Source organism: Mercurialis annua, linkage group LG2, assembly GCF_937616625.2.
Source record: "Mercurialis annua linkage group LG2, ddMerAnnu1.2, whole genome shotgun sequence".
NCBI classification, from domain to species: Eukaryota; Viridiplantae; Streptophyta; class Magnoliopsida; order Malpighiales; family Euphorbiaceae; genus Mercurialis; species Mercurialis annua.
Window position 1 is genome coordinate 8,915,671 of NC_065571.1, and position 22,838 is coordinate 8,938,508.

General features: G+C 32.0%; 3 protein-coding genes across 3 annotated transcripts; 1 reads left to right on the forward strand and 2 right to left on the reverse strand.

The window, feature by feature from the left end:
- Positions 1-3,229: 3,229 nt before the first annotated feature.
- Positions 3,230-6,850, forward strand: LOC126666716 (transcription factor MYB120-like). The gene is made up of 3 exons (XM_050359568.1): positions 3,230-4,375; positions 5,025-6,291; positions 6,384-6,850. Exons 1-3 carry the CDS (start codon positions 3,938-3,940, stop codon positions 6,641-6,643), a joined length of 1,965 nt encoding a protein of 654 aa, XP_050215525.1. The 5' UTR covers positions 3,230-3,937; the 3' UTR covers positions 6,644-6,850.
- LOC126666717 (autophagy-related protein 8C-like) lies at positions 4,916-9,710 on the reverse strand. Its single transcript, XM_050359570.2, has 6 exons — positions 9,561-9,710; positions 8,262-8,317; positions 8,131-8,183; positions 7,921-8,039; positions 7,665-7,816; positions 4,916-6,636 (listed from the first exon to the last, which is right to left on the reverse strand). Exons 1-5 carry the CDS (start codon positions 9,595-9,597, stop codon positions 7,704-7,706), a joined length of 378 nt encoding a protein of 125 aa, XP_050215527.1. The 5' UTR covers positions 9,598-9,710; the 3' UTR covers positions 4,916-6,636; positions 7,665-7,703.
- An 8,768-nt stretch (positions 9,711-18,478) lies between these two features.
- Positions 18,479-20,840, reverse strand: LOC126666718 (autophagy-related protein 8C-like). The gene is made up of 5 exons (XM_050359571.2): positions 20,677-20,840; positions 19,810-19,865; positions 19,647-19,699; positions 18,923-19,041; positions 18,479-18,835 (listed from the first exon to the last, which is right to left on the reverse strand). Exons 1-5 carry the CDS (start codon positions 20,711-20,713, stop codon positions 18,738-18,740), a joined length of 363 nt encoding a protein of 120 aa, XP_050215528.1. The 5' UTR covers positions 20,714-20,840; the 3' UTR covers positions 18,479-18,737.
- Between the last annotated feature and the right edge of the window lie 1,998 nt (positions 20,841-22,838).

The window sequence follows — 22,838 nt, forward strand, 5'->3', positions numbered from 1 at the left end:
GCGAAGCAACTTCGCCGAAAACAGATATCATTAAGTCAAGCATTTTCACCGACCTGGTCCTAATAAGGAATGGCGGGTTATGATGAACAAGGAGCACGTAACCCAAAACTGGGATCTGGAAGTACATGTGCGTACGACCCCCGTCTATGATGCTCGGCGTCGTAAGTCAGATCAGGTTCAACCGATTCATAGACCTCGTGACCTGGGGGGTCACCAGACCAGATGTAACGAAGTGGTATCTCGGATAAGTACTGGATAACGCCAGACACAAAGCATTGCCCGAGCTCTAGAGACAAAAACGTGAAAGCTCGGTCGAACGAGATTCGTGAGACGGGCTCCGAGATCCCACTATGATCCACACTCACGTGTGACTGATCCTGGTACCGCAGAAGATCTTCTGACAGGCGCGTAAGGAATGTTCCCTATGCCTGATACACCTAACAAACTGCGCCCAATACGGAAGACTTTTGCACGTAGGCATAACAGAATATATGGACCACAAGAAGGAGAGCCTGCCAGTAAGACAAGGTTTGCACCAAAACCCTAACTATAAAAAGGAGTTTAAGGTGCAAATTCTATGTAGTTTTTTTTTCTCACTTATTTATCTCTTCTTTCTCTTCTTCTTCTTCCTTTCACTGAAAACTCACTAGAGCGTCGGAGTGAACGTCCGGTAACCCCACCGGAAATTCTTTCTGACCTATGTTTTTGGTATGTGCAGGTTTAGTAGATCGGATCTCGTTTTGGTGATTTATCAATAGACTAACTACAATTTTTTTAATATATTATAGACTAAGTATAAAAATTTTAATGTATTTTCTTTATTTTATTTTAAAGATAAAATGTCACATTTTTTTTCATATTTTTAAGGCTTAATCACTCAAAACCCCCTCACCTTTAACTCCTTTTGTAAATATGCCCTGACGTAGGAATTTCTCCAATTTTACCCTAATTTACCCTTTTATGTTTCAATTGTACTCTAAAGCATTAAATTGACCTTTTTTCACTTATAAAAAAGTTTAAAATAATTTTTATTTTTTATATTATTAATAATATTAGGGTCTAATTGAAATATAGGATAAAATTTGAGGATTATTTAAACTTTTTTTCAAGTGAAAAGGGATCAATTTAATGCTTTAGGGTACAATTTAAACATAAAAGGGCAAATTAGAGTATAATTGGAGAAATTACTACGTCAGGGTATATTTACAAAAAAAAAAATAAAAGGGGGGGGGGGGGGGGGGGGGGGGAGGGGTGGGGGTTTTGAGTGACTAGGCCTACTTTTAATAACAGAAAGTGTGACATTGGAAGAATATAAGGAAATTTTGGCCAGAAAAATAAAAATACAGAGATACATGAACGGCAAATTAAAATAGAGGACCTCCAAAAAAAATAAAGAACAGATGGGTTTGGCCTTTACAAAACCCTAATGGACCTAATCAATAGGTACACGTTTTCCATTTCTATTTATTTTTGTGTTCGTATATTATCTAGGTTAACAAAAACGTTATTGGAATAACAATAAATATACGAAAATCATGTGTAACAAAAAAAAAACAAATTTATTAAAAATTAACAGTAATAAAACGTTAGGTTTAACAAATAATGAAATGATTAGCCACTAAAGGGAAGTAACAATGATATAGTCAAATGGCTAATTTTAAGACCCAATTCGACCACACTTCTTTTACTTTTTCTTAGACAATCCTTTACGCGTACATGTATTTTTACTTCTTCTTTTTTAACACTTGATCTGGTGAATATACAGCTTATCAAAAATACAAATTCAAGAAGTATTTATTCCAAAATTATAAGATTTGTTTACCAAATTTAAAATATAATTTAGATAGTGTGAAGACTTCTTCATGAATTTTGGTTTCTTTCGGATCCGTCTAAACCTGTTCATCTTGATACGGATCTAATATTAATTTTAGAATTTAAACTCGACCTAGTTTAACTCCGTTGTAGGTTTGAATGTTTTATTTTAAAAAGTTAGAAATGTATTTGTACTTTTGACCCGAATTCGTATAATTCCGACCACTGAGTAAAGTTTGATTAGTAAAAAAAAGTATATTATGAATTAATGACTTAAGATCATAAGCTTAAGTATGATCTTTAAAAAATTAATTTTGATTAGAACGATTTATAAATTAATCTAAATGAGACATATGATAAACTTTTTATTAATCAAAATGCAAAACGCTCTTGTAAATTGCAAAGAGCTTAGAAACTCGCCTTAGATGACAGCAAGAGAGGCATAGAACATTTACCTTCAGTTTATTTACTAGTTTGGAGTTACTGATTTTTCTTTAATAAATTATATTTAAATTTAAACAAATAAATAAACTTAATGTTTACCAAAATTATAATCTATCAATTCTGACTAGATCATTTCAATTTATGTCAACTTTACATTAATTTATCTCATCTTTATCATAGAGGAAACGTTAACCTTGGTTAAGGTAAACCAAAAAGTTTGGACATCCATGATCCACCGTAGTATCTCAAATTATGAATATTACGATAAATATAGATTATATTCACCACGTTATTAATATATATATATAATCAATTATTTTTTACGATATTACTAAATAATGTTATATTAATTAAAAAAATTATTATTTTTATAATATAATAAATTTTAATTAGCCCTATATACCTATAGATTACGTGATGCAGAAGTCTATATAAATTTTTTTGGACAAAACTGGACCTCTTTCATTACCAAGTGTGAGCTAAAACCCTAAAAGATTGATAACTTGGGAAGAAAGCAAGTAAAGTATCATCATCATTTACCATACTTTCTATAAGATTTTATAAAAGTAGTTCCTTACCTTTTAGCTGATATTGTATATATTTATAGATAAAGTAAATCTTTTTTTAACCACAGTCAAAGTTTAATTACCAACCCTAGCTGTATTAAGCCTTAAAACACTAGAAATTTTTACCCAAAAAGGGTAATGAGAAAATACAAAAATAGGTAAAGAAAAGATGGTTATCAAAAAAATGAAGTGTTTGGATAAGAATGTATGAATTCAGAATATGGTTTAATGAGAAGAATATTATAAAAAAGATTAGATTCAACGGTGAAATCAGAAACATTTCTAAAGTAAAAATAAAAAATATGAAATGAAAGGAAAAAATGCCGTGGAAATTGGTTTACCATTCAACTAATGAGAATTTTACGGAGTCATAATTTTTTACTTTCCCTCTAAAAAGCTTCATTTTTCTAAATCCTTAACCCCTTTGTGGGTCGCCACTTCCCCTCCCTCCCATTCTACTTTCTCTCCATCCAAACACTCCCCATTCCCTATTCCCTCCATCCCAAAACCCCATTTTCCTTTCCTCTCTCTCTCTAACTTTCTCTCTCTAGAAAAGAAAAGCAAAGAAAAGAAAATTCTCATTATGGCTATGTTATTACAAGGCAAAGAAAAATCATATTCTCAAGACAATAAATTGCAATTTGGAGTCATTTTCTTTGTTTTCTTTGCCTTGTATTTTCTTAACATTAATCCATTATAGAACTTAATTTAAACAAACTAAACAATCATTCCCTCCTTTTCCCTCACTTTATGGCAACTTTACAACATTGAATTCATTTCTTGATTTTTTTTCTTCTTTCCATTGTGACCCACAAAAGCATTTTAGATTAATTTAAAAAAAAAACTAAAAAAAAGAAAAAAAAATACACCCATTAACCAAAATCCTTTTTATTTTCTACAAGTGTTCATAAGTTATTAAATCCACAAAGAGTCAAGAAAAGAAAGAAAGAGAGAGAGAAGGGGGGGGAAACTAAACAATACACAACAAAAAATACCAACAAACACAACCTTAAAAATCTAACACATTAACAAAAGTACATAAAACACATTTAAAAGTGTCTTGTCTTTTTTGGGGTCTAAGTTGGTATATTTTTTCATTTAATTTATATTTTGGGATGATGATGATATCAACCACCAACAATGTTAACGATGGAGGTGGGTCATCAGGATCGGGGAACGGCGGCTCCGGTGACGTAACGATTGCTGACTTGCATGATCCTATGCATCACCATAATAACGGAGGTAAACTGAACGGAAACGGTAACGGAAACGGAAGTAGTGGCGGCGATAATGACGCACATTTGAAGAAAGGACCGTGGACAGCTGAAGAAGATGCAATATTGGTGGAATATGTGAGGAAACATGGCGAAGGGAATTGGAATGCGGTGCAGAGACATTCTGGTCTGGCTCGGTGTGGGAAAAGCTGTAGGCTTCGTTGGGCTAACCATTTGAGACCTAATCTGAAAAAGGGTGCATTTTCTCCTGATGAAGAGAGACTCATTGTTGAGTTACATGCTAAGTTTGGCAACAAATGGGCTCGTATGGCTAGTCTGGTAATTTTCTCTTTTTTCTTGATCATGTTCATGTATTTATATGGTTTTCTTGATTTGTTTTGCTAATATTGTTTGATTCTTTATGTGTTTCTTGATTTTTAGCTTACCTGATCTTCAGGTTTCTTGTTCTGTTTTTTTTTTCGGTCAGCTTCTGAAATTAGTTTTTGGGTCTTGTTTCTTCTTTGAGAGATCAATATGTTTGCTTTTACCCGACAACTTTGCAACACGGAAATGAAAACGGATCAGAAATGTCAAAATGAGTAATGCTGAAATGGGAAACGGTGGAAGCCATCATATTTAATAAAAAAATCAATTAAAAATAGAATTTTAAAGTTTCGGGAGCTTTTACGACCATGGAAATACGACAAAACAATATTTCTGACAAAAATGGATTATAAATATAAAAATTAACAGTTTCTAACAGGAAAATGGTAATAAAACACTGAAACCAAGTACCCGACAAGTTTTCGTGCAATGTAAACTCACAAATGACAGAGCTATCGTAAAAGCATTAAGAGACGGACACTCACAACGTGAATATAAAAGAAAATTACCCTAATGCTCATATTTATTTTTCTGTATTTATTGGAGATTGTTTGTTTATAGATTTTGTGAATTTTCTTGATGAATTGTGTTTGTTTATGAACAGCTTCCAGGAAGAACAGACAACGAAATCAAGAACTACTGGAACACAAGAGTGAAGAGACATCAACGGCAAGGATTACCTCTGTATCCGCCGGATATTCAGCCACAACATCCACCAAGTCCTCACTTCCACCACCACCACCACCATGGTCACCACCACCACAACGGCAACAAATCCCCATCAATTTCAATTCCAACAACACCAACATCTTCATTCACATTCCAAACTCATCATTTTCAATCACCAAACCAAAACCACCACCACCACCTCCATAACCACCACAGCCTCCCAAATTCCGCCACTCCTCCTCCTCTCTCACCCACCACTACTTCCAATAATAGCTTCCCTACTCTTCCTCTCTTTGATTTCTCTCAAAGTCACCATAATTTTCACCTAAATCACACTAACCCCAATTCAAACTCACATTCTACACCCACAACACCAACTTCTTCATTTTCATTCCAAACTCATCATCATCAACAGCTTCACTCACCAACTCATCATCATCCACACACACCTAACTCTGCTGCTTCTCATCATATTGCTGCTGGTGCTAACGCTTCTTCTACGCCACCGCCTTTATCTCCTCTGTCGTCACCTTCCACAACACCTTGCACCACAAGTTTCCCTACATTGCCTCTTTTCGACTTCAACTTACCGCGAACACCTCCAATCCTTCAAACTCCGATGCGATTCAAACGCTTCTCCTCGTCACCCAATATTCCTACTCTCGGAAATAACTCGACTATGAATAATAACCACCCACAGCATTATTCAATGCCCTTATCCCCACTGCAACATGCTACTTCTCCGATGGGCGGTCATCATCAGATACCAAATTGTTATGCAAGCTTGATGAACGGGGGCAGTGGTGATTTTCATAGTGAGATGCAAAAGGAGAATCAAGAAATGTGTTCGCTTTTAGCTGCGGTTACTCAGCAGGAGCTCCCTTCAAACCAATATTTATCGCCGACGAGTAATCAGAATAGGAGTATGGGGATCGGTATTGCTACTCCAGGGAATAGCAGTAAGTATGGTAGAAGAGTTAATAAGAAGAAAATTGGTAGTTCTATTAAAGATAAGGTTAATGGAAAACTGGGATTTTCATTGGAAGATCTTTTTCAAGAGGCTAAGGTATTTAATGAATGTGGACAGACTTCTACAGAACAGAACAATATGGTTTTTCAAGAACAGAAACAACCGAAAATGTACATTTCTGAAGGATATGCCACTCATTGGGATCAATCAAATTCTTTTGATTTATCACCAGGTTAGTAATTATATCACCTTCGCATCTTCTTGTTCCTCGATTTAGTAATTCTAATTGCAGCAGCGATATTTCTGTTTCTTGATCTGAAACAGGATATGATCCGAAACTTGAAGTTGGAGACCAGCTGAGTGAAATGCCTGAAGACTTGACCAAGGTTTTGAACAACCTTCCATCGTCGATGCAGCCCGAGTTGTATAGCGACAGTGCGGATATATCCAACGGCCAATCTTCAGTGGTAACAGATGATAACATCGGATTTGAAATGCAGCAGATAGCTTCGTTGTTTCCCCCAGCAGAACACGGCAGGAACCTCGGCCCTTGCTCCTGGGACAACCTGCCAGGAATCTGCTAAGAGTGGTTGAGACAATGAAGTGAGATTGCTATCAAGAGAGAAAGAGAGAAAAGAAAAAAACACAAGGCTTTTGAGTTAATGGGGTATTTGTCTTTTTAATTTATTTATTTTTCTTTTTTTTTTGTATTGAACATGAATGGGGTCTGTTTGTTCTAGCAATGATGCTTTTGCTTTTTCCAAAAGTATTTGCTCTTTGCTTTTCTACTATTTATATATCTACAATATATGATGATGATGATGATGATGATTTTAGACTGGGTTATATCTAATCATATATAAGCATATACATGGTCAGCTAAATAAATAAATAATACCATCACCAAATATTATTTATTTGTATAACTTTGTAATGTTAATGAAATCTTTCTGTTTTGCTCTTGTTCACTGCAGCAAAACATAGTTGGTTTCATAAATTTAGCTATGAATCTCAAAAACTCTGATTCATTCTTCCGAAACCTGTCATATTCCTACAGAGCTCAGTTACAGTACTACAGTATCAGTATACACATAACACACATTCTCTTATAAACACAACCGATAATCCACCAATATATAACAGAAACTGGAAATTATTAGCGGCAATTAGCTTCTTTTATGATACGCGCTCATCGTCATCCATCACCAGCTATCAAGCAAGTCTGGTGATTCAGATCAGAGGGAAATGCATCCAATAGCGGCATCATTGTTCATATTCCACATCCATGAAGGAAGTGTTGCGAGTATATTACACGACAAAAGATTGCAACCAGTGAAGTAATGCACTAGACTCCTAAGATCAACTAATATATAATTTGCTTATTTAGAATTAGATATGAAGCAAGCAACACATATTTACGGCATAGAATATGTAGCAGTCACACATCCAGAATTTAGAAGGCAGTATCAATAAGTTATATAGAATTAAATATGACGAAAGCGACAAATATTTACGGCACAGAATAAATAGCAGTCACACATCGGGACTTTTAAAGGAAATATCATTAAGTTTTATCCATGTAAGAGCAGAAGGCGAAGAATTTACATCTGTCCATTGCCATCTCAAACTTTTAATGGCACAACTTCAGCATGATTGCAACTCGAATGATGCTCCGAATGTGTTCTCCCCACTATAGGTCATGTACAGGAAGCCATCCTCATCTTTGTTTTCCTCATAAATTGCTGACATCATGGCAGCTGCAGTCACAGAATCCATAGACAATCAACTAACTTGAAAACGAATAAAATTATGCTACAGAAGTTGATAGCATGTATAAATTTAAAAAGTAAATTCTTCTCACCAGTAGGAGGCAAAATGTTCTTGACAAAGATGAATATTGCCTTCTCAGCACTGAGCTTTATTCTTTTCCGAACCACATAAACAAACTGACCGACAGTGAGATCAGCCGGAACCAGGTATCTGCATCAAAAATCATTAGAGATCCAGATTATAAAATGTTTCCACTGAACAAAATAATATTAGAACTAAAAGATATGCAGATATTTCTAACTTCTTTTTGTCAATGTCAGGTATGTCGCTTCTTTCAGCCCTCTCCACAATAACCTACATAGCAATTAAGAAAAATGTTAAGATATAAATCCCATAAAGAAACACTTTGTTAAAAAAAATGTGATTTCATACCGGAATTCTGTCAGGATATTTCTCCCTAATTCGAGCTGATTCTGCCTGCCTCCTTTCTGCCATGAATTTAAGAGGAAAGAGAAAATAATCAGTCATAAGTCACAACAGATAATAAGTTAATGAAAGAATATGGAAGCATGTGGAGATTGGATTGCTTCTTGTTATGATGTAAATGTGAAATAGAGTCCTATGCGCAAGTGCGTGTTTTATTTCAGTGATGGAAATTAGACTCATCATTCAAAATGCAAATACTGAGCAGATAATAGATAATAAACCATGGTACATAGCTTAAACTTAATCTTCTACTTCTTTCAAAAATATAGTATTAAATCTTTATTTACGGTTACTTGTGACATGAAAATATTATGATGTAAGCCGAAAGTAGATTAGCTTTGAGCATAACACTTGATTGTAGGATTTATTTATTGACCAATTTTAACAAAATACAGCTGCCTCTCTTATATTGAATATTCAATAAGTATATCATTATATTAATAACAAATATTCAAGAAACCAACTTTCTTCGACTATGAATAACTAATAAATCTATTATGTAGTTACAAGTAAAAGTTCAGAAATGTCTTTGAAAATATTAATTATTATAGAGAATTTTATAAAATAAATCAGAGACTAAATTAGTAAATCACTTTTAAAACTGAAATGCCATGATAAAAGAAACCCTAAAAACCAAGAAAATTTCAACTTTCACTTCTATATACTATTGCTGGATTTCTTTTTTCCTTATAAGTTAAGCCAGACAACAAAATTTGCATCCTATCCTATCAATTGATTACTATAAATCTTGAAATGGAAAATGCAAACCATAATTTTGTAAAGTGATAGGGAACTATGTTAGCTCAATTTCAACCCTTATAAAACAACAAATGCACATTGCAAGCAGTTTTTTTAAACAATCATACTAATAATCACTAAGAAATTGCTGAAAAAACCTAAATCAATAATTTCACATACTGCAACCATATCTATAACTTCTCCATAAATCTAAATTAGTCCAATCACTAGATAGATCATATCAATACTAAGATGAACAGAAATCCACAAATAATTATCAAAATAGCTTTAAAAATACCCTCTTTTAAAAAATAATAATTAATGATATCAGATATGCACAACAAAAAATGATCTCTAACAATACAATCTTTGACAAAACTAAGAGAACCCCAGATCATCATTTTTAAAATTGAAAACAAAAACAAACAAAAAATAAACGATCAGCAAGTGATTAGATGAGTAATTAAGAATTAAAAGAGATTAAAAAAAAGGGAAAAGAGAAACAACCGAGAGGGTGTTCTAGCTTGAAGGAGCTTTTGGCCATGGCTATGGAATCGCTTGCTTGTATTGATCACTGACAGCTGACTCTGTATTTTAGAAGAGAATCAAGCTTGTGTTCTTTTTTTTTTTTTGAGAGAAAAAAAGATTATTTAACTGAGCGTAAGAAAAGGATTTACTTCAAGAAATATATGAGGAAATTTCCTAGGGTGCCTGATGGATACCGAATCCTATTCTACTTACAATGGAGTCGAGTCGCAGGAGATCTATTCTCAGACGACACCAGACTCCCGTCCAAAGGGCCGAATCCACCGGATCCGCCTTGACTGGAATACATCATTCGACATCATACATATCGAATTCCTGAGCACTCGGACAAAGCACGTCGACCCCAGGATTCAGATAAAATCACCAAGATCTACGCATATTCGGAGTATCTGTCCTATTTGGATACAAATTCCAACTTTGGAAGATAGCCTCTAACTTAGGAAGACGAGACTATTTAGGAATATCTTCCTAAATAGGACTCCTGTCTGAATAAGGAAGGACACTCTGAATCAGTGTCAAACCCTACTAAATAGGAATCACTCTCCTATTCCATATATACAAGTATACATTCAACTACTATAAAAGGAGCTTGAGGTATGCCTAAACACACAACTGATAACAAATACTTTCACTTAAGTCTAAACTGACTTAAGCATCGGAGAGCTAATCGGACAAACCGTCTGATTAGCCATCTACACTGTTTTGCAGGTCTCATTCACCGATTCAGAAGGCAGACTCCATCAATTGGCGCTGTCTGTAGATTAACTAAACTTCAAAATCGAAGGAGTTTTTCTGAACTCAAACAAATTTTATTGAAAGGATAACTTCTGACGGAAGCTGGATGAAGACATGAGAGATTCTACATCTAAATAAAGTAGAAATACTTCTACATTCATGACACTAGCGCGAAGATTGCATGAAATTTATAGCTAAAAACGAAGTAATTTGGAAGAGTTTGGAAGCACGAGGCATTTATCGAATTAATTCAATAGTTAAATGAGTTAAGCATGTCAGTTGAAGGATTGGTTGGCAAGTTTTACAAACACATCATTTAAATTATGGAAGTTGGCTAAAAGTTAATTCAATGAGAAATTAAAAGGAGTCAGCAGGTCAAACGGGAAAAATTATGGAAGTTAGCCAAAAGTTATTTCAATGAGAAATTAAGAGGAGCAAGCAGGTCCAACGAGCATGAAAAAGGAAGCAAGCACGTCATGATTAAAGCAGCTGCACAACAAATCTCGTCTCAAATTTTATTGAAAAGATTGACCGGATGAAAGCATCGAAAATTATACATCTCCATACCGATAAGTTTTCAAACTCACATTAAATATTTAAATTACACGTGAAGTTAATTTATTATGTCGTGACTCTAACATGTCGCCCATATTACATGATTTCTCTTAAATTGATAGTTTAATCATATCGATAATTTGCAATTATTTTTGCATGAAATTAATAAATAAATTAAAATCAAAATTACATTATCAAGTGTTAAACTTCTTATTTTATTGGCTAAAATACACTTTTTAAAATAATGAATTTTAATGGATGATTAATTCATTCCTTTAATGATTTCTATTACCATTAAATCTATCAAAATATATATTTTTTGTCTTAGAACAAATTATAATTGCTCTCTAAAATAATTATGAGATCCTTGCTTATTAGAAAAAATATATATAAATAAATTGACAATACTTTAATTAAACACATACATATGACTATATGAGATTTTACTTTTTAGGAAAGATATATACATGAATAAACTTGATAATATTTTAACCAAACACATGAGTGCAAATATCTATATCTATATCTATATATATCTATATCTATATATCTATATATATATATATATATATATATATATATATATATATATATAGCATATGAAATAAATCTATAATCATTAGTTTTCTTTATCAAGTATTTGCTACTTGAATATGCAATATCGTGAAGTCCATTATTGAACTATTCGAAATTTATAAAGTATAGACATAGAATATGAAAAAATAAAATAAAAAGAGAAATGTTGGAGAATATACGCCGATTCTTTCATTAAAGAAACATTAGCGTTTGAAGAGTGTGAAAGAAGATACGAAACGTCGTAAAAATCAAGAAAACTAGGCGAATAACGCCAACAAAATAAAAGATCGAAAGGCGAAAAGTGAAGCGGCCTATGAGGCAAAGGATGATCCGAAAGAAAAAACGAAGGCGAACCAAACATATAGATGAATAAGAAATCTAGATCAAGAGCAAAAAAGTGGAGAAAAAGCTGCAAAAGTTGCAATAAAAGAAAAATTAAAAAATCGCCCAAGAGACGAAAATGGTAACTATAGAAATGGTCTACGGACCGAAAGTCAAGATGTCGCAGAAGCCGAAGGAATAAATCGCCCTAAAGGCAAAAATCATAATTGAAGAAACAATCCAAAGACCAAAGGACAAGATGTCTCAGGAAGCTAAAGGAAAAGAATAAATCAAGAAAATATAGGTAACACTACCTGAAAACAATGAAGAAGGGCGTAACACCCCTATAAACAATGAGAAACAAGAAAGATGGAAGGAATGAAGAAAACAAAAACAATGTCAAAACGGAGAAGATAAAAAAGATACCACCCGAAAAGGTGAAAACCAAAACGAAGTCATGAACAGACTAAATTCAAGAAGAGAAACGAAGGGAAAATGCTCCAACAAAAGAAAAAGACAGAAAATTAGAGCAAAAGTAAAAAGAGCCCCACAAAGCCAATCCAAAAAAAAAAAATAGAAAGACAAAGGCGAATCCTGTGAATTTACACATCGAAGTAAAACCACATATGTAGCGGAAGAAGATAAGAAGAAAATATAATCAAGGTGCTAAAGAAAATCAAAACCGAAGAACTCGACCTGGACGACGTGAAACTGAAGTGCTCACCCCTATCAACGCAATAAAAGGAAAAATGAAAACAACCCAAAAGGTGAAAAACGAAGACATGATCTAAAAAACGGGCATAAATACCCTTTGAGATCTGGTGTATTTGTGGGGGAGTTTGAAGGAAGAGATACAAATTCCACGAAGAATACGATCAAGAAAAGAAAAGAAAAAAGACAAACAATTAGCGGAAGCAAATAACTCAGATCTAATAATTACAAAAACAAGAAAAAATCCAGTAAAAGGAAATAAAGCGAGAGATGGTGCCAATAGAACAAGGAGTAAAAGAATATAGAAAGCATAACAAAAATCGGTGGCAAGAAAAGAAAAGAAAAAAACATAAAGACTGAAAGAAAAGAAGAAACACGAAATCAAATGAATTTACCCAAAACAATATTGAAGATGGAGAAAGAAATCAATAAAGAGAGAACAACTTGAGATAATGAAGAACAAAACGATGTAAAAATAAAGGAAAAGACATTGGGCAAAACGAATGAATAACCAAACAAACTTCGCCAACGAAGAATCAGCCAAGGCTTAACCAAGAAGAGACTCGCCTTAATAAGGCTCGGTCCAAAAGAATAAACCAAGAAAACAACAAAAAAGAAAATAAAGTTTGACAAAGATGAATCATCCAAAGAAAACTCCCAAGAGGGAAAGAAGAAATAGATCTGACCGAATCCCGAAGAAAACCCCAAAAGGGAAAGAAGAGATAGATCCGACCGATTCCTGAATAAAAACCCCAAGAGAAAGAAGGATGAATAAGATAGAAGTCAAAAGGCCCATCATCAAGTATAGACTTTTTGTCATACCCGATGGTGCCAACCGCCCGTCGTTACGTATAGACTTTTTGTCATACCCGACGGTGCCAATCGCCCATTGTCAAGTATAGACGTTGTCATACCCAATGGTGCGAACTATCTTTAATTCATACAACGCAGTAAAGCAGAAAGTAATCGGAATAAACAAAGGCGAAACGCCAAAAAATCAGAGTATAGTTTTACTCTAAAATAAAGACGAAACGCCCAAAAAACCAGAGTATAGATTTACTCTAAAAATACAAGCAAAATGCCAAAAACAGAGTTTAGATTAACTCTAAAGGCGAAATATCAAAGATCAAAATCAACTCGTAGCAAGATAAAGCGAAAGGCGAATCAACTAAATAAAGCAAAATAAAGCGAAAGACGAACCGCCAAGAAATAGAGGAATGCGAAAGAAAGAGAAACGCCGAAAAATAAGAGAAATGCGAAAGAAAGGCAAAACGCCAATCAAAAGGAATGCGAGAGATCTCAAAACAGAAGACCAAGTCTAAAATGATTCGGGTAAAAATAAGGTCAAGTACCGAAATAAGGAGACTCGCTCAAACTAAAAGAAATAAGGCTACAGACCCAAATCAACGAATCACGGGCAACTCGCCCAAACTAGAGGAACAAATCTTAAAAAGGAAGGCAGTCCGCTCGAAAAGAATTAAAATCAAGGAAAATCGACGGAATAAATTGAAGACATGATCTCAAAAACGGGCATAAATACCCTTTGAGATCAGTGTACTTGTGGAGGAGGTCAAAGAACTCATATCTTTCCAAAGAAGAAAGTAAAACTCTCAAAATGAAAAAGAATTGCATAAAGGAAAACAAGAAGAGTCACTTCGAAGAAACAATTACTCATTAAAAGAGTAAACATCAACTGACATTCAAAGATAACACCAAGATAAAGGTTTCACCCCTAAGAAGTTAATTTCGCCAAATATAATGGCATCGCCTAAATAAAAGAAAGCTGGAATAAAAGACTTCGATTAATGAAGATAAAGACAAGCACAAAGAACACAAGAATGTTGAAATATGAAAACCAAGAAAGGAAGAATGAAGATCAAGAATAAATAAACAAGAAACTTAAAATCACAACCAACAAAGATCAAACATAGCAAATGGAAAATAAGGAGTAATGCGGCAGTAAAGAAGAGTCGGCCGAGTACTAAACAAAAAAGGTTCAAAACCCTGAAATAAAAAGAATAAGGTTTCGCGCACAAAAGAAGGTTCTCCCAAGTTAAGGGAACACCTAAAGATAAGGTCGTCCAGTACAAGGGCTTCGCCCAATACAAGGGTTTCGCCCACTAATGAAGATTCATATAGTATAAAAGCTTCACCAAATGATGAGGAGTCGCCACATGAAATTTTCCTATTAAAATATTTAAAAGAAGACAATAAGTCTCGCAAAGAGAATGAGCTTCGCCATAAAGAATCGCCGAGAAGGATCTCAACAAAGTGAAAAAGGATAAATAAATAAAATTTAAAAGGCCGATGGATCGAATCACAAAATTGATTGGAAATTAGAACACAATTGAAGCAATTTCAAGAACTTAAAACAATCAAAACATGAACAAAGGAATACCTGGAGATAAGGAATCAAAATAAACCAATGAGATTCACCAAGAGTCTCGCCAAAAGAAGAAATCAAACACGAGAATTAAAGATTGAAGATGAGGCAAAGCTACTTTCGAACAACCAAGAGGAAAAAATTAAAAATGAAACAAATACAACAGCTTAAAGACAAAGGAAGATAGAACGAATGGACACATGTCCTACCTTCAAAAAATAACGAATAGGTGAACGACAGATGGCGAAAAAGGAAAAAAACAGGAATCTTACTCGAGAAGTAAAAAGGAACGCCGAAATACAAAACGACTCGTCTCAAATAGAGCGGAAATACTCCAAGGCATAAAATATCATGACTTCAGCTCACTTGCGGGGGGACTAATGATGGATACCGAATCCTATTCTACTTACAATGGAGTCGAGTCGCAGGAGATCTATTCTCAGACGACACCAGACTCCCGTCCAAAGGGCCGAATCCACCGGATCCGCCTTGACTGGAATACATCATTCGACATCATACATATCGAATCCCTGAGGACTCGGACAAAGCACGTCGACCCCAGGATTCAGATAAAATCACCAAGATCTACGCATATTCGGAGTATCTGTCCTATTTGGATACAAATTCCAACTTTGGAAGATAGCCTCCAACTTAGGAAGACGAGACTATTTAGGAATATCTTCCTAAATAGGACTCCTGTCTGAATAAGGAAGGACACTCTGAATCAGTGTCAAACCCTACTAAATAGGAATCACTCTCCTATTCCATATATACAAGGTATACATTCAACTACTATAAAAGGAGCTTGAGGTATGCCTAAACACACAACTGATAACAAATACTTTCACTTAAGTCTAAACTGACTTAAGCATCGGAGAGCTAATCGGACAAACCGTCCGATTAGCCATTTACACTGTTTTGCAGGTCTCATTCACCGATTCAGAAGGCAGACTCCATCAGTGCCTATTCACTGTTTTATCAAAATTAATTTTTTTAGTTTTAAAATTTTATAAAAATATTTTTTTTTAATTTTATGTCTATGTTTTGTCAAAAAACTTATTTTTAATTATTTATGCTAGTGATTTTTAGAGTGTTTTTTATTGTATTTTTATAGTATATTTATGGTGTATTTTTATGATTGTTTTAGTATAAAAATATCATTAAACATAAATCAATTTGTTGTGTACGAAATCATTAGTAAAAACACCATAAAAATATAAATCAATTTATTGTATACGAAATCGATAGCATCAAAACAAGAGTATGAATAAGAAAACATTTATATGAACAAGAGAAAAATAGATCTTTAATAATCTGTGTATAAAAAGAATCAAAAAAATACAACACATAAAAAATCTAAACAATCACAAAAAATCTAAACAACGACGTCAATAAAATCAGTGGATGAAAGACGACGTCGAGAAAACCAGCGGAAAAAAATGATGTCGAAAATATCACCAGAAGAAAGACGACGTCAAGAAAACCAGCGGAAAAAAAATGATGTCAAAAATGTCATCGAAAGAAAGACGACGTCAAGAAAACCACCAGGAGAGTGACAAAGTTAAAAAAACCACCGGGAAAACATTGGTTTATTGTGCTCGCAAATTTGAAAAAAAAACGTAGATTTAAGAAAAAAAATAAGAAGAAATGTCGTTTGTTTGATAAAAATGAGAGTAAATAAAAGAGCAAATTATTTTAAAATCACCGAGGTATACCATAATTAATAGTTTGGTACCTCTTATTTCGAAAGATCCCTCAGTTTTAATTTCGTTAACTGAAAGACCCTTCCGTTAATTTGAGGGATTAAATCGTTTAACGGAACTAAAACTGAAGTATCAAATCGTTTAAAAGTGAGGTGCTAAATCGTTTAATAAAATTAAAAGAGAGGGACCAAACCGTTCACGAAATTAAAGGTGAGGTACCAAATGTTTAAAAATAAATGCCGAAATTAACACAGGAACCTAATAGTTAACAAAATTGGAACTGAAAGACCATTAAGTATATTTTTGAAACAAAAGTCACCATACTGTTAATTATGACATACCTTAAAGATCTCAACATAATTTGCTCTAAATAAAAAGGAAACCTTAATTTAGAGAGAATCATTTTTGAAATTAAGTTATTTAAAAAGATACCAAAACAAATAATGAAAGTAGGCTAATAGATTGAAAAAATCATGACTTTTGTTTTGATCTTCAATTTCACCCTAACATAGTAATTTTTTTAATTTTATTCTATTTTTAATTTTTAATTTTCAATCTCACCCAAAATTAGAAAAATTAAATGAGTTTATTATTATAAGAATTAAAATATGTAAAACAACTATATTTAAGAATTTTTTATATTCTTTTTGATTTGGACAAATTCAAACAAGTTACTAAACTTAAAAATAATTAATTAATTTATAAATAATTATTTAATTTTTTTAATTTCCGGAGGAGGAGGAGCTGCTCCTTCTCCGGTAGCTTCTGGCCTGAGGAGCTGTCGGAGGAGCAACAACTCCTCCTCCGAAAACTTAAAAAAAATTCTTTTAATTAATTTAAAATTGTTTTTTTTTAATTTTATGGAAAAGATAGTTTTTTTTATAATTTATAACATTAAAAATATTTATATTATTTGATAAATATGAAGGATCTATTTTTAAAATTATCCAAATAAAAAGAGTTTAATTTAATGCTTCAACGTGCAATTGAAAACCTAAAATCCGAAATATGGTGAAATTAAAAAATTACTACATCGGGATGGAATTGAAAACCAAAATAAAAATCAGTGTTATTTCAGCCCATTAACCATGAATATATATATATATATATATATATATATATATATATATATATATATATATATATATATATATATATATATATATATTTAAATAATCAAAACATATATATTGCTATGTAAATTTATTTAATTTTTTTTTTCAATAGCATCCCAATGTTGTAATTCGTCAAATTACACTTTTTTTGAATTTTTGACTTTTAATAGCACCTTAAAATATCACATTGAACTCTTTTCATTTAAATAAAATTCAAAATAAATTCTTAATATTTAGCATATATTTTAAATAGCATTTAATGTTATAAATATCACAAATAAACCATTTTCTACACAAATTTAAAAAATTAATAATAAAAAATATTATTTAATATAAATTAATTAAAACCACTCCAACTCCGTCGCCGCCTCCCTTCGACATGTCGCCGAGCTCATTTTCTCCAAGAATTGAATATCTTTTAATCTACTTTTAACTCCATACATTTCACATTTTATCTCTATTTCATGAATTTAAAATCCAAAATTTTAAATAAAGGAAAAATAATAAAAAATATTATTTAATATAAATTAATTAAAACCACTCCAACTCCGTCGCCGCCTCCCTTCGACATGTCGCCGAGCTCATTTTCTCCAAGAATTGAATATCTTTTAATCACTTTTAACTCCATACATTTCACATTTTATCTCTATTTCATGAATTTAAAATCCAAAATTTTAATAAAAGAAAAATTTTAAAATCCTGTCTAAAATGTATCTTAAACAATTGCCACACTTGCTGCAAAAGAAAGTGACGAAATCATTTACTGTTAATATGAAAACATAATTAAAATATGCAAACTTAATTAAAATGTTAAATTACTTTTAATGTACTTAATACTAATCTATAGCAATATAAGAGAAATCATGTACTGCATCTACATCAGTAGCAGATCATATGTCCAGACTTTATGAGCGGCAGCACAATAGCAAGTTTCGACAAAGGCCGCCCACAGTAAGAAACAGAAGACAAGAATTTACAGTTTCTTAATTTTCTTCTTAAAAGCTTAATTACATGATTTTAGCTTGAGACTTGACTGCACTCAAACTGATTCTCCAAATGTGTTCTCACCGCTGTACGTCATGTAAAGGAAGCCATCTTCATCTTTGTTTTCCTCATAAATTGCAGACATCATAGCAGCTGCGAGTACAGAAGCCACAAATAAGACGACCATTAGAATGAAGAAAAAGATGCACTAAAAAAATTGATGGATTATGTTATATTCACCAGTAGGTGGTAAAATGTTCTTGACAAAGATAAATATAGCCTTCTCAGCACTGAGCTTGATTCTCTTCCGGACCACATAAACGAACTGACCAACAGTAAGATCAGCAGGAACCAGATATCTGCATTCAGGGTTACCGGCACTTAAATTAGAATACTGTTTAACAGAATTTCTCAATACAATTTTTCCAGAGAAGAGGAATCCCAATAAAGATGCTGGATGTAATTACTTATAATTGCAGCAAAAGACTTGATAACAATTAAAGCTTTCATGTTCTAACTTCTAAGCAAGTAATCTTACGAAATACAAGCACATTTTCCAACAGCATTCCCAAGATTGAATAGACGAGAACACAAAAGCCAGATACATACTACGGGAAAGATGCAGGAGCATCCATCTTCAAGACACTTAAAAGTATTAATGAATTTCAATGAAATGAATAGATAAATTGACAGAACTGCAAAGTGATGATTTTCCATCAGCTAACTACTTTCAGTCTTTCTATTAGATAGATGGTTGCTGATAAAATGTTAGACTATTCTCAAAATCCATCGCCTTTTAGTTTATGTTATAGAAATCTCTTACTATAATCACATGCATCAATCATTGGACCACACCACCAACTTAATCTAAAGGACAAGACTCGTGCACTAGTTAAGTAATAAGCAATCTACAGAAATTCAAAACTCATATAATTAAGAAGTAAGAAACACAGATATCACTGACTTCTTTTTGTCAATGTCAGGTATGTCACTTCTTTCAGCCCTCTCAACAATTACCTGAGATACAAAAAAGAAACGATGCATAAATAAATGGAACAAAGACATTGCACATGAGATACATATCATAGGAAACTTCATCTTTATTAACTAATACTCAATCATCATACCGGTATTCTATCAGGATATTTCTCCCTAATACGGGCTGACTCTGCCTGCCTCCTCTCTGAATATATTAAAGGGAGAAAAAAATTAGATAAAGTAAATGAGCAAACAGTACTTGCAGAAGCTTATGCATAACAAAAACAGCTAATAATGCAATAATTAAGAAGTCTCAGGTATGCACTACCGTTAAAACATTTACAGTTTCAGATGCATAATTATTTGGCTGGTTTATTTAGTCTATTATATCACCCTGTTCCTCTCAAAATTCCTAAGTACTCTGTACCTGCACTTTATCTCATAAAATTACATCGGCCAACCAAATAATAGGACGCTCCATATATTTCTCCAGGTACCCTCTTAATTTCATAGTTTTTGATACTCAAAAAAGTCGAAATCCCAAATTAGATTATGTTCCACATATTTCTCGACATCTAAGAGGTCGATATTCAAGAAAGATGATCATTCAATTGCTCCTAATGTTATGCTAAAACAAAAACCAAATTACACAATCACCCATGAATTAGCAGATCACAAACGATCAAATCTGGGGATATTGACGATAAACAAATAAAAAATCAACTCATCCATTACATATAATTGATCATCAAAAAAATCCATCTTTATCAAAACCAACAAAAACCCAAATCACAAAAATCACAATCATAAACAAAATTTCCCCAAAAAAATAACAAACACATTGACCTAAACCAAATTAATACAGGGAGATACAACATCTAAAATTCGTTATATAATTAAAAAATCAAAGCCCAGATCATGAAATCCAAAATCAAATTAAAAAAATCAAAATCAAAAGCTATTAAATACAGTGATCTATCCAAATAAATATAGAGAGAACAGGATAAAGAAATAACCGAGAGGATGTTCCAATTTGAAGGAGCTTTTCGCCATATTTGCGTGAGCAATTTTTCTTCTTCGTTACGCTTAGGGTTTGTTTGTTTGTGTTGTGCAAAAGCAAAATAATGAATTTAATTCGCTGGGATCAAAAACCTGCCTTTATAAACTTAGGTTGATTAGTTATTACGGCAACTGAATTTGAGTAGGTCTCTTTTTCTTCCTACTCTTAAACGACGTCGTTTGAATATCATTCCTTAACGAAGCTAGTGGTAACTGGTAAGTTGCAAATTTCACCAAGTTTTTCAAAACTAGTTTCGCATTACGTGCTATGCACGTGGCTCGTAATGTAACTCTTCAATGAACATATTAGTAAATTTATTATAATTATATCAATTTTTTATTTATAATTAATATTAAATTAGTTAAGAATTTTTGTAAAAGTAAATATAATATGTTCGGTTATTAAATTTTTTTCATACTGGATTTATGCTTCTTTTGATTTTATAATAACCATAATTAAATAATTAATTTAATTTTATTAATAATTTCTTTAAAAATAATAAGATAAAAATTTAAATAATAATATATTGATCAAATACAGTATTTTAATTTTGTAGTTCAATCAAACTAAAATATAAGCATTCCTACTAATTTGAAAAAAATTTAGTTATGTTTTACTTACTAAAAATTAAATTGGAGATAATTTAACTGTCTATTCTAATTAGGATTTTAATTACAATAATGATTAATTAAATAACCAATTAGTTAATGACTATAAAACCTTCATTTATTAGTAAACTGAAAAGGATTATTCAGTAAATTTGCATGTCCCCCACATCTGTGCTTTTATATATAGTACTAGCATTTCGCCACGTGCTACGCACGTGAGCGGCATTCACATGACCCGTTATCTATCTATACTTCTATACTATATATAAAAGTACGGAGGGGGGGGGACAGGCAAATTTACTGAATAATCCTTTTCAGTTTACTATTAAATAAAGGTTTTATAGTCATTAACTAATTAGTTATTTAATTAATCACTATTGTAATTAAAGTCCTAATTAGAATAGGTAGCTAAATTATCTCTAATTTAGTTTTTAGTACGTAAAAAATAACTAAATTGTCTCCAAATTAGTAGGAACACCTATCTTTTAGTTTGATTGAACTACAAAATTAAAATATTGTATTTGATCAATATATTATTATTTAAATTTCTATCTTATTATTTTAAAAAATAGAAATTAATAAAATTAAGTTAATTAAATTAATTATTTAATTATGGTTAAACCAAAACAAGAATAAATTCAGTATGGAAAATAAATTTATAACCGAATATATTATATTTACTTTTACAAAAATTCTTAACTAATTTAATATTAATTATAAATAAAAAATTGATACAATAATGATAAATTTACTAATATGTTCATTGACGAGTTACGTTACGAGCCACGTGCATAGCACGTAATGCGAAACTAGTATATACAAATTATTAGATATAGTATATTTGTAAATTATTTTATTTGATAATAATAATTTTGTTGACATTATATGACTATTATATATAGTCGTCACGTGAGCGACATTTACATGACCCGTTATATATGTTGAATATTAATAAAACTATTAAACATTATAATTTAGTTTTTAATAAATCATTACAAATTACTTCTTATTTATAGTTCTATGACCCGTTAATATAATAAACACGATATAATTTAATTTTAAAAATGATATGTTTTAGTATTTGGTTACGTGTTATACACGTAACATATTACGCACGTGAGCGATATTCACATGACCCGTCATATATAAAATTAAATAATAGTTATAAATAAATAAATTATATACAAATTAACTTCATGAAAGCTAATTTTGCAATTGGTTTCGTATAATAAGACACATATTTATTACAAGAAAAAACCTCCAGATCATCCAGCAATAGAAGTACTAATTAAAATTATACATTGGTATTGATATGAAAATTATTTGACGAAATCCTTGGCTCCAACTTGCCTGATTCTACTTTATTAGAATTATATTTAGTTAAGTTATTTTATTAGAATTATATTTGTATTAAACTTCATATTTTTTAAATTAATTTATAAAGGGTTTAACTTCAACACAAAATATCAAAAATTGAACCCAAATTCAAGAAAATAATTGAATCGTTCAA

Coding starts and splice junctions, on each gene's coding strand:
- LOC126666718 (XM_050359571.2), bottom strand. CDS start 20,713: ATGGCGAAAAGCTCCTTCAAATTGGAACATCCTCTCG. Junction 19,866..20,676: donor CAAATTGGAACATCCTCTCG/GTTATTTCTTTA, acceptor TAATATATTCAG/AGAGGAGGCAGGCAGAGTCA. Junction 18,836..18,922: donor GAACATTTTACCACCTACTG/GTGAATATAACA, acceptor CTGTACTCGCAG/CTGCTATGATGTCTGCAATT.
- LOC126666716 (XM_050359568.1), top strand. CDS start 3,938: ATGATGATGATATCAACCACCAACAATGTTAACGATGGAGGTGGGTCA. Junction 4,376..5,024: donor GGGCTCGTATGGCTAGTCTG/GTAATTTTCTCT, acceptor GTTTATGAACAG/CTTCCAGGAAGAACAGACAA. Junction 6,292..6,383: donor TTCTTTTGATTTATCACCAG/GTTAGTAATTAT, acceptor GATCTGAAACAG/GATATGATCCGAAACTTGAA.
- LOC126666717 (XM_050359570.2), bottom strand. CDS start 9,597: ATGGCCAAAAGCTCCTTCAAGCTAGAACACCCTCTCG. Junction 8,184..8,261: donor AATATCCTGACAGAATTCCG/GTATGAAATCAC, acceptor ATTGCTATGTAG/GTTATTGTGGAGAGGGCTGA. Junction 7,817..7,920: donor GAACATTTTGCCTCCTACTG/GTGAGAAGAATT, acceptor CTGTGACTGCAG/CTGCCATGATGTCAGCAATT.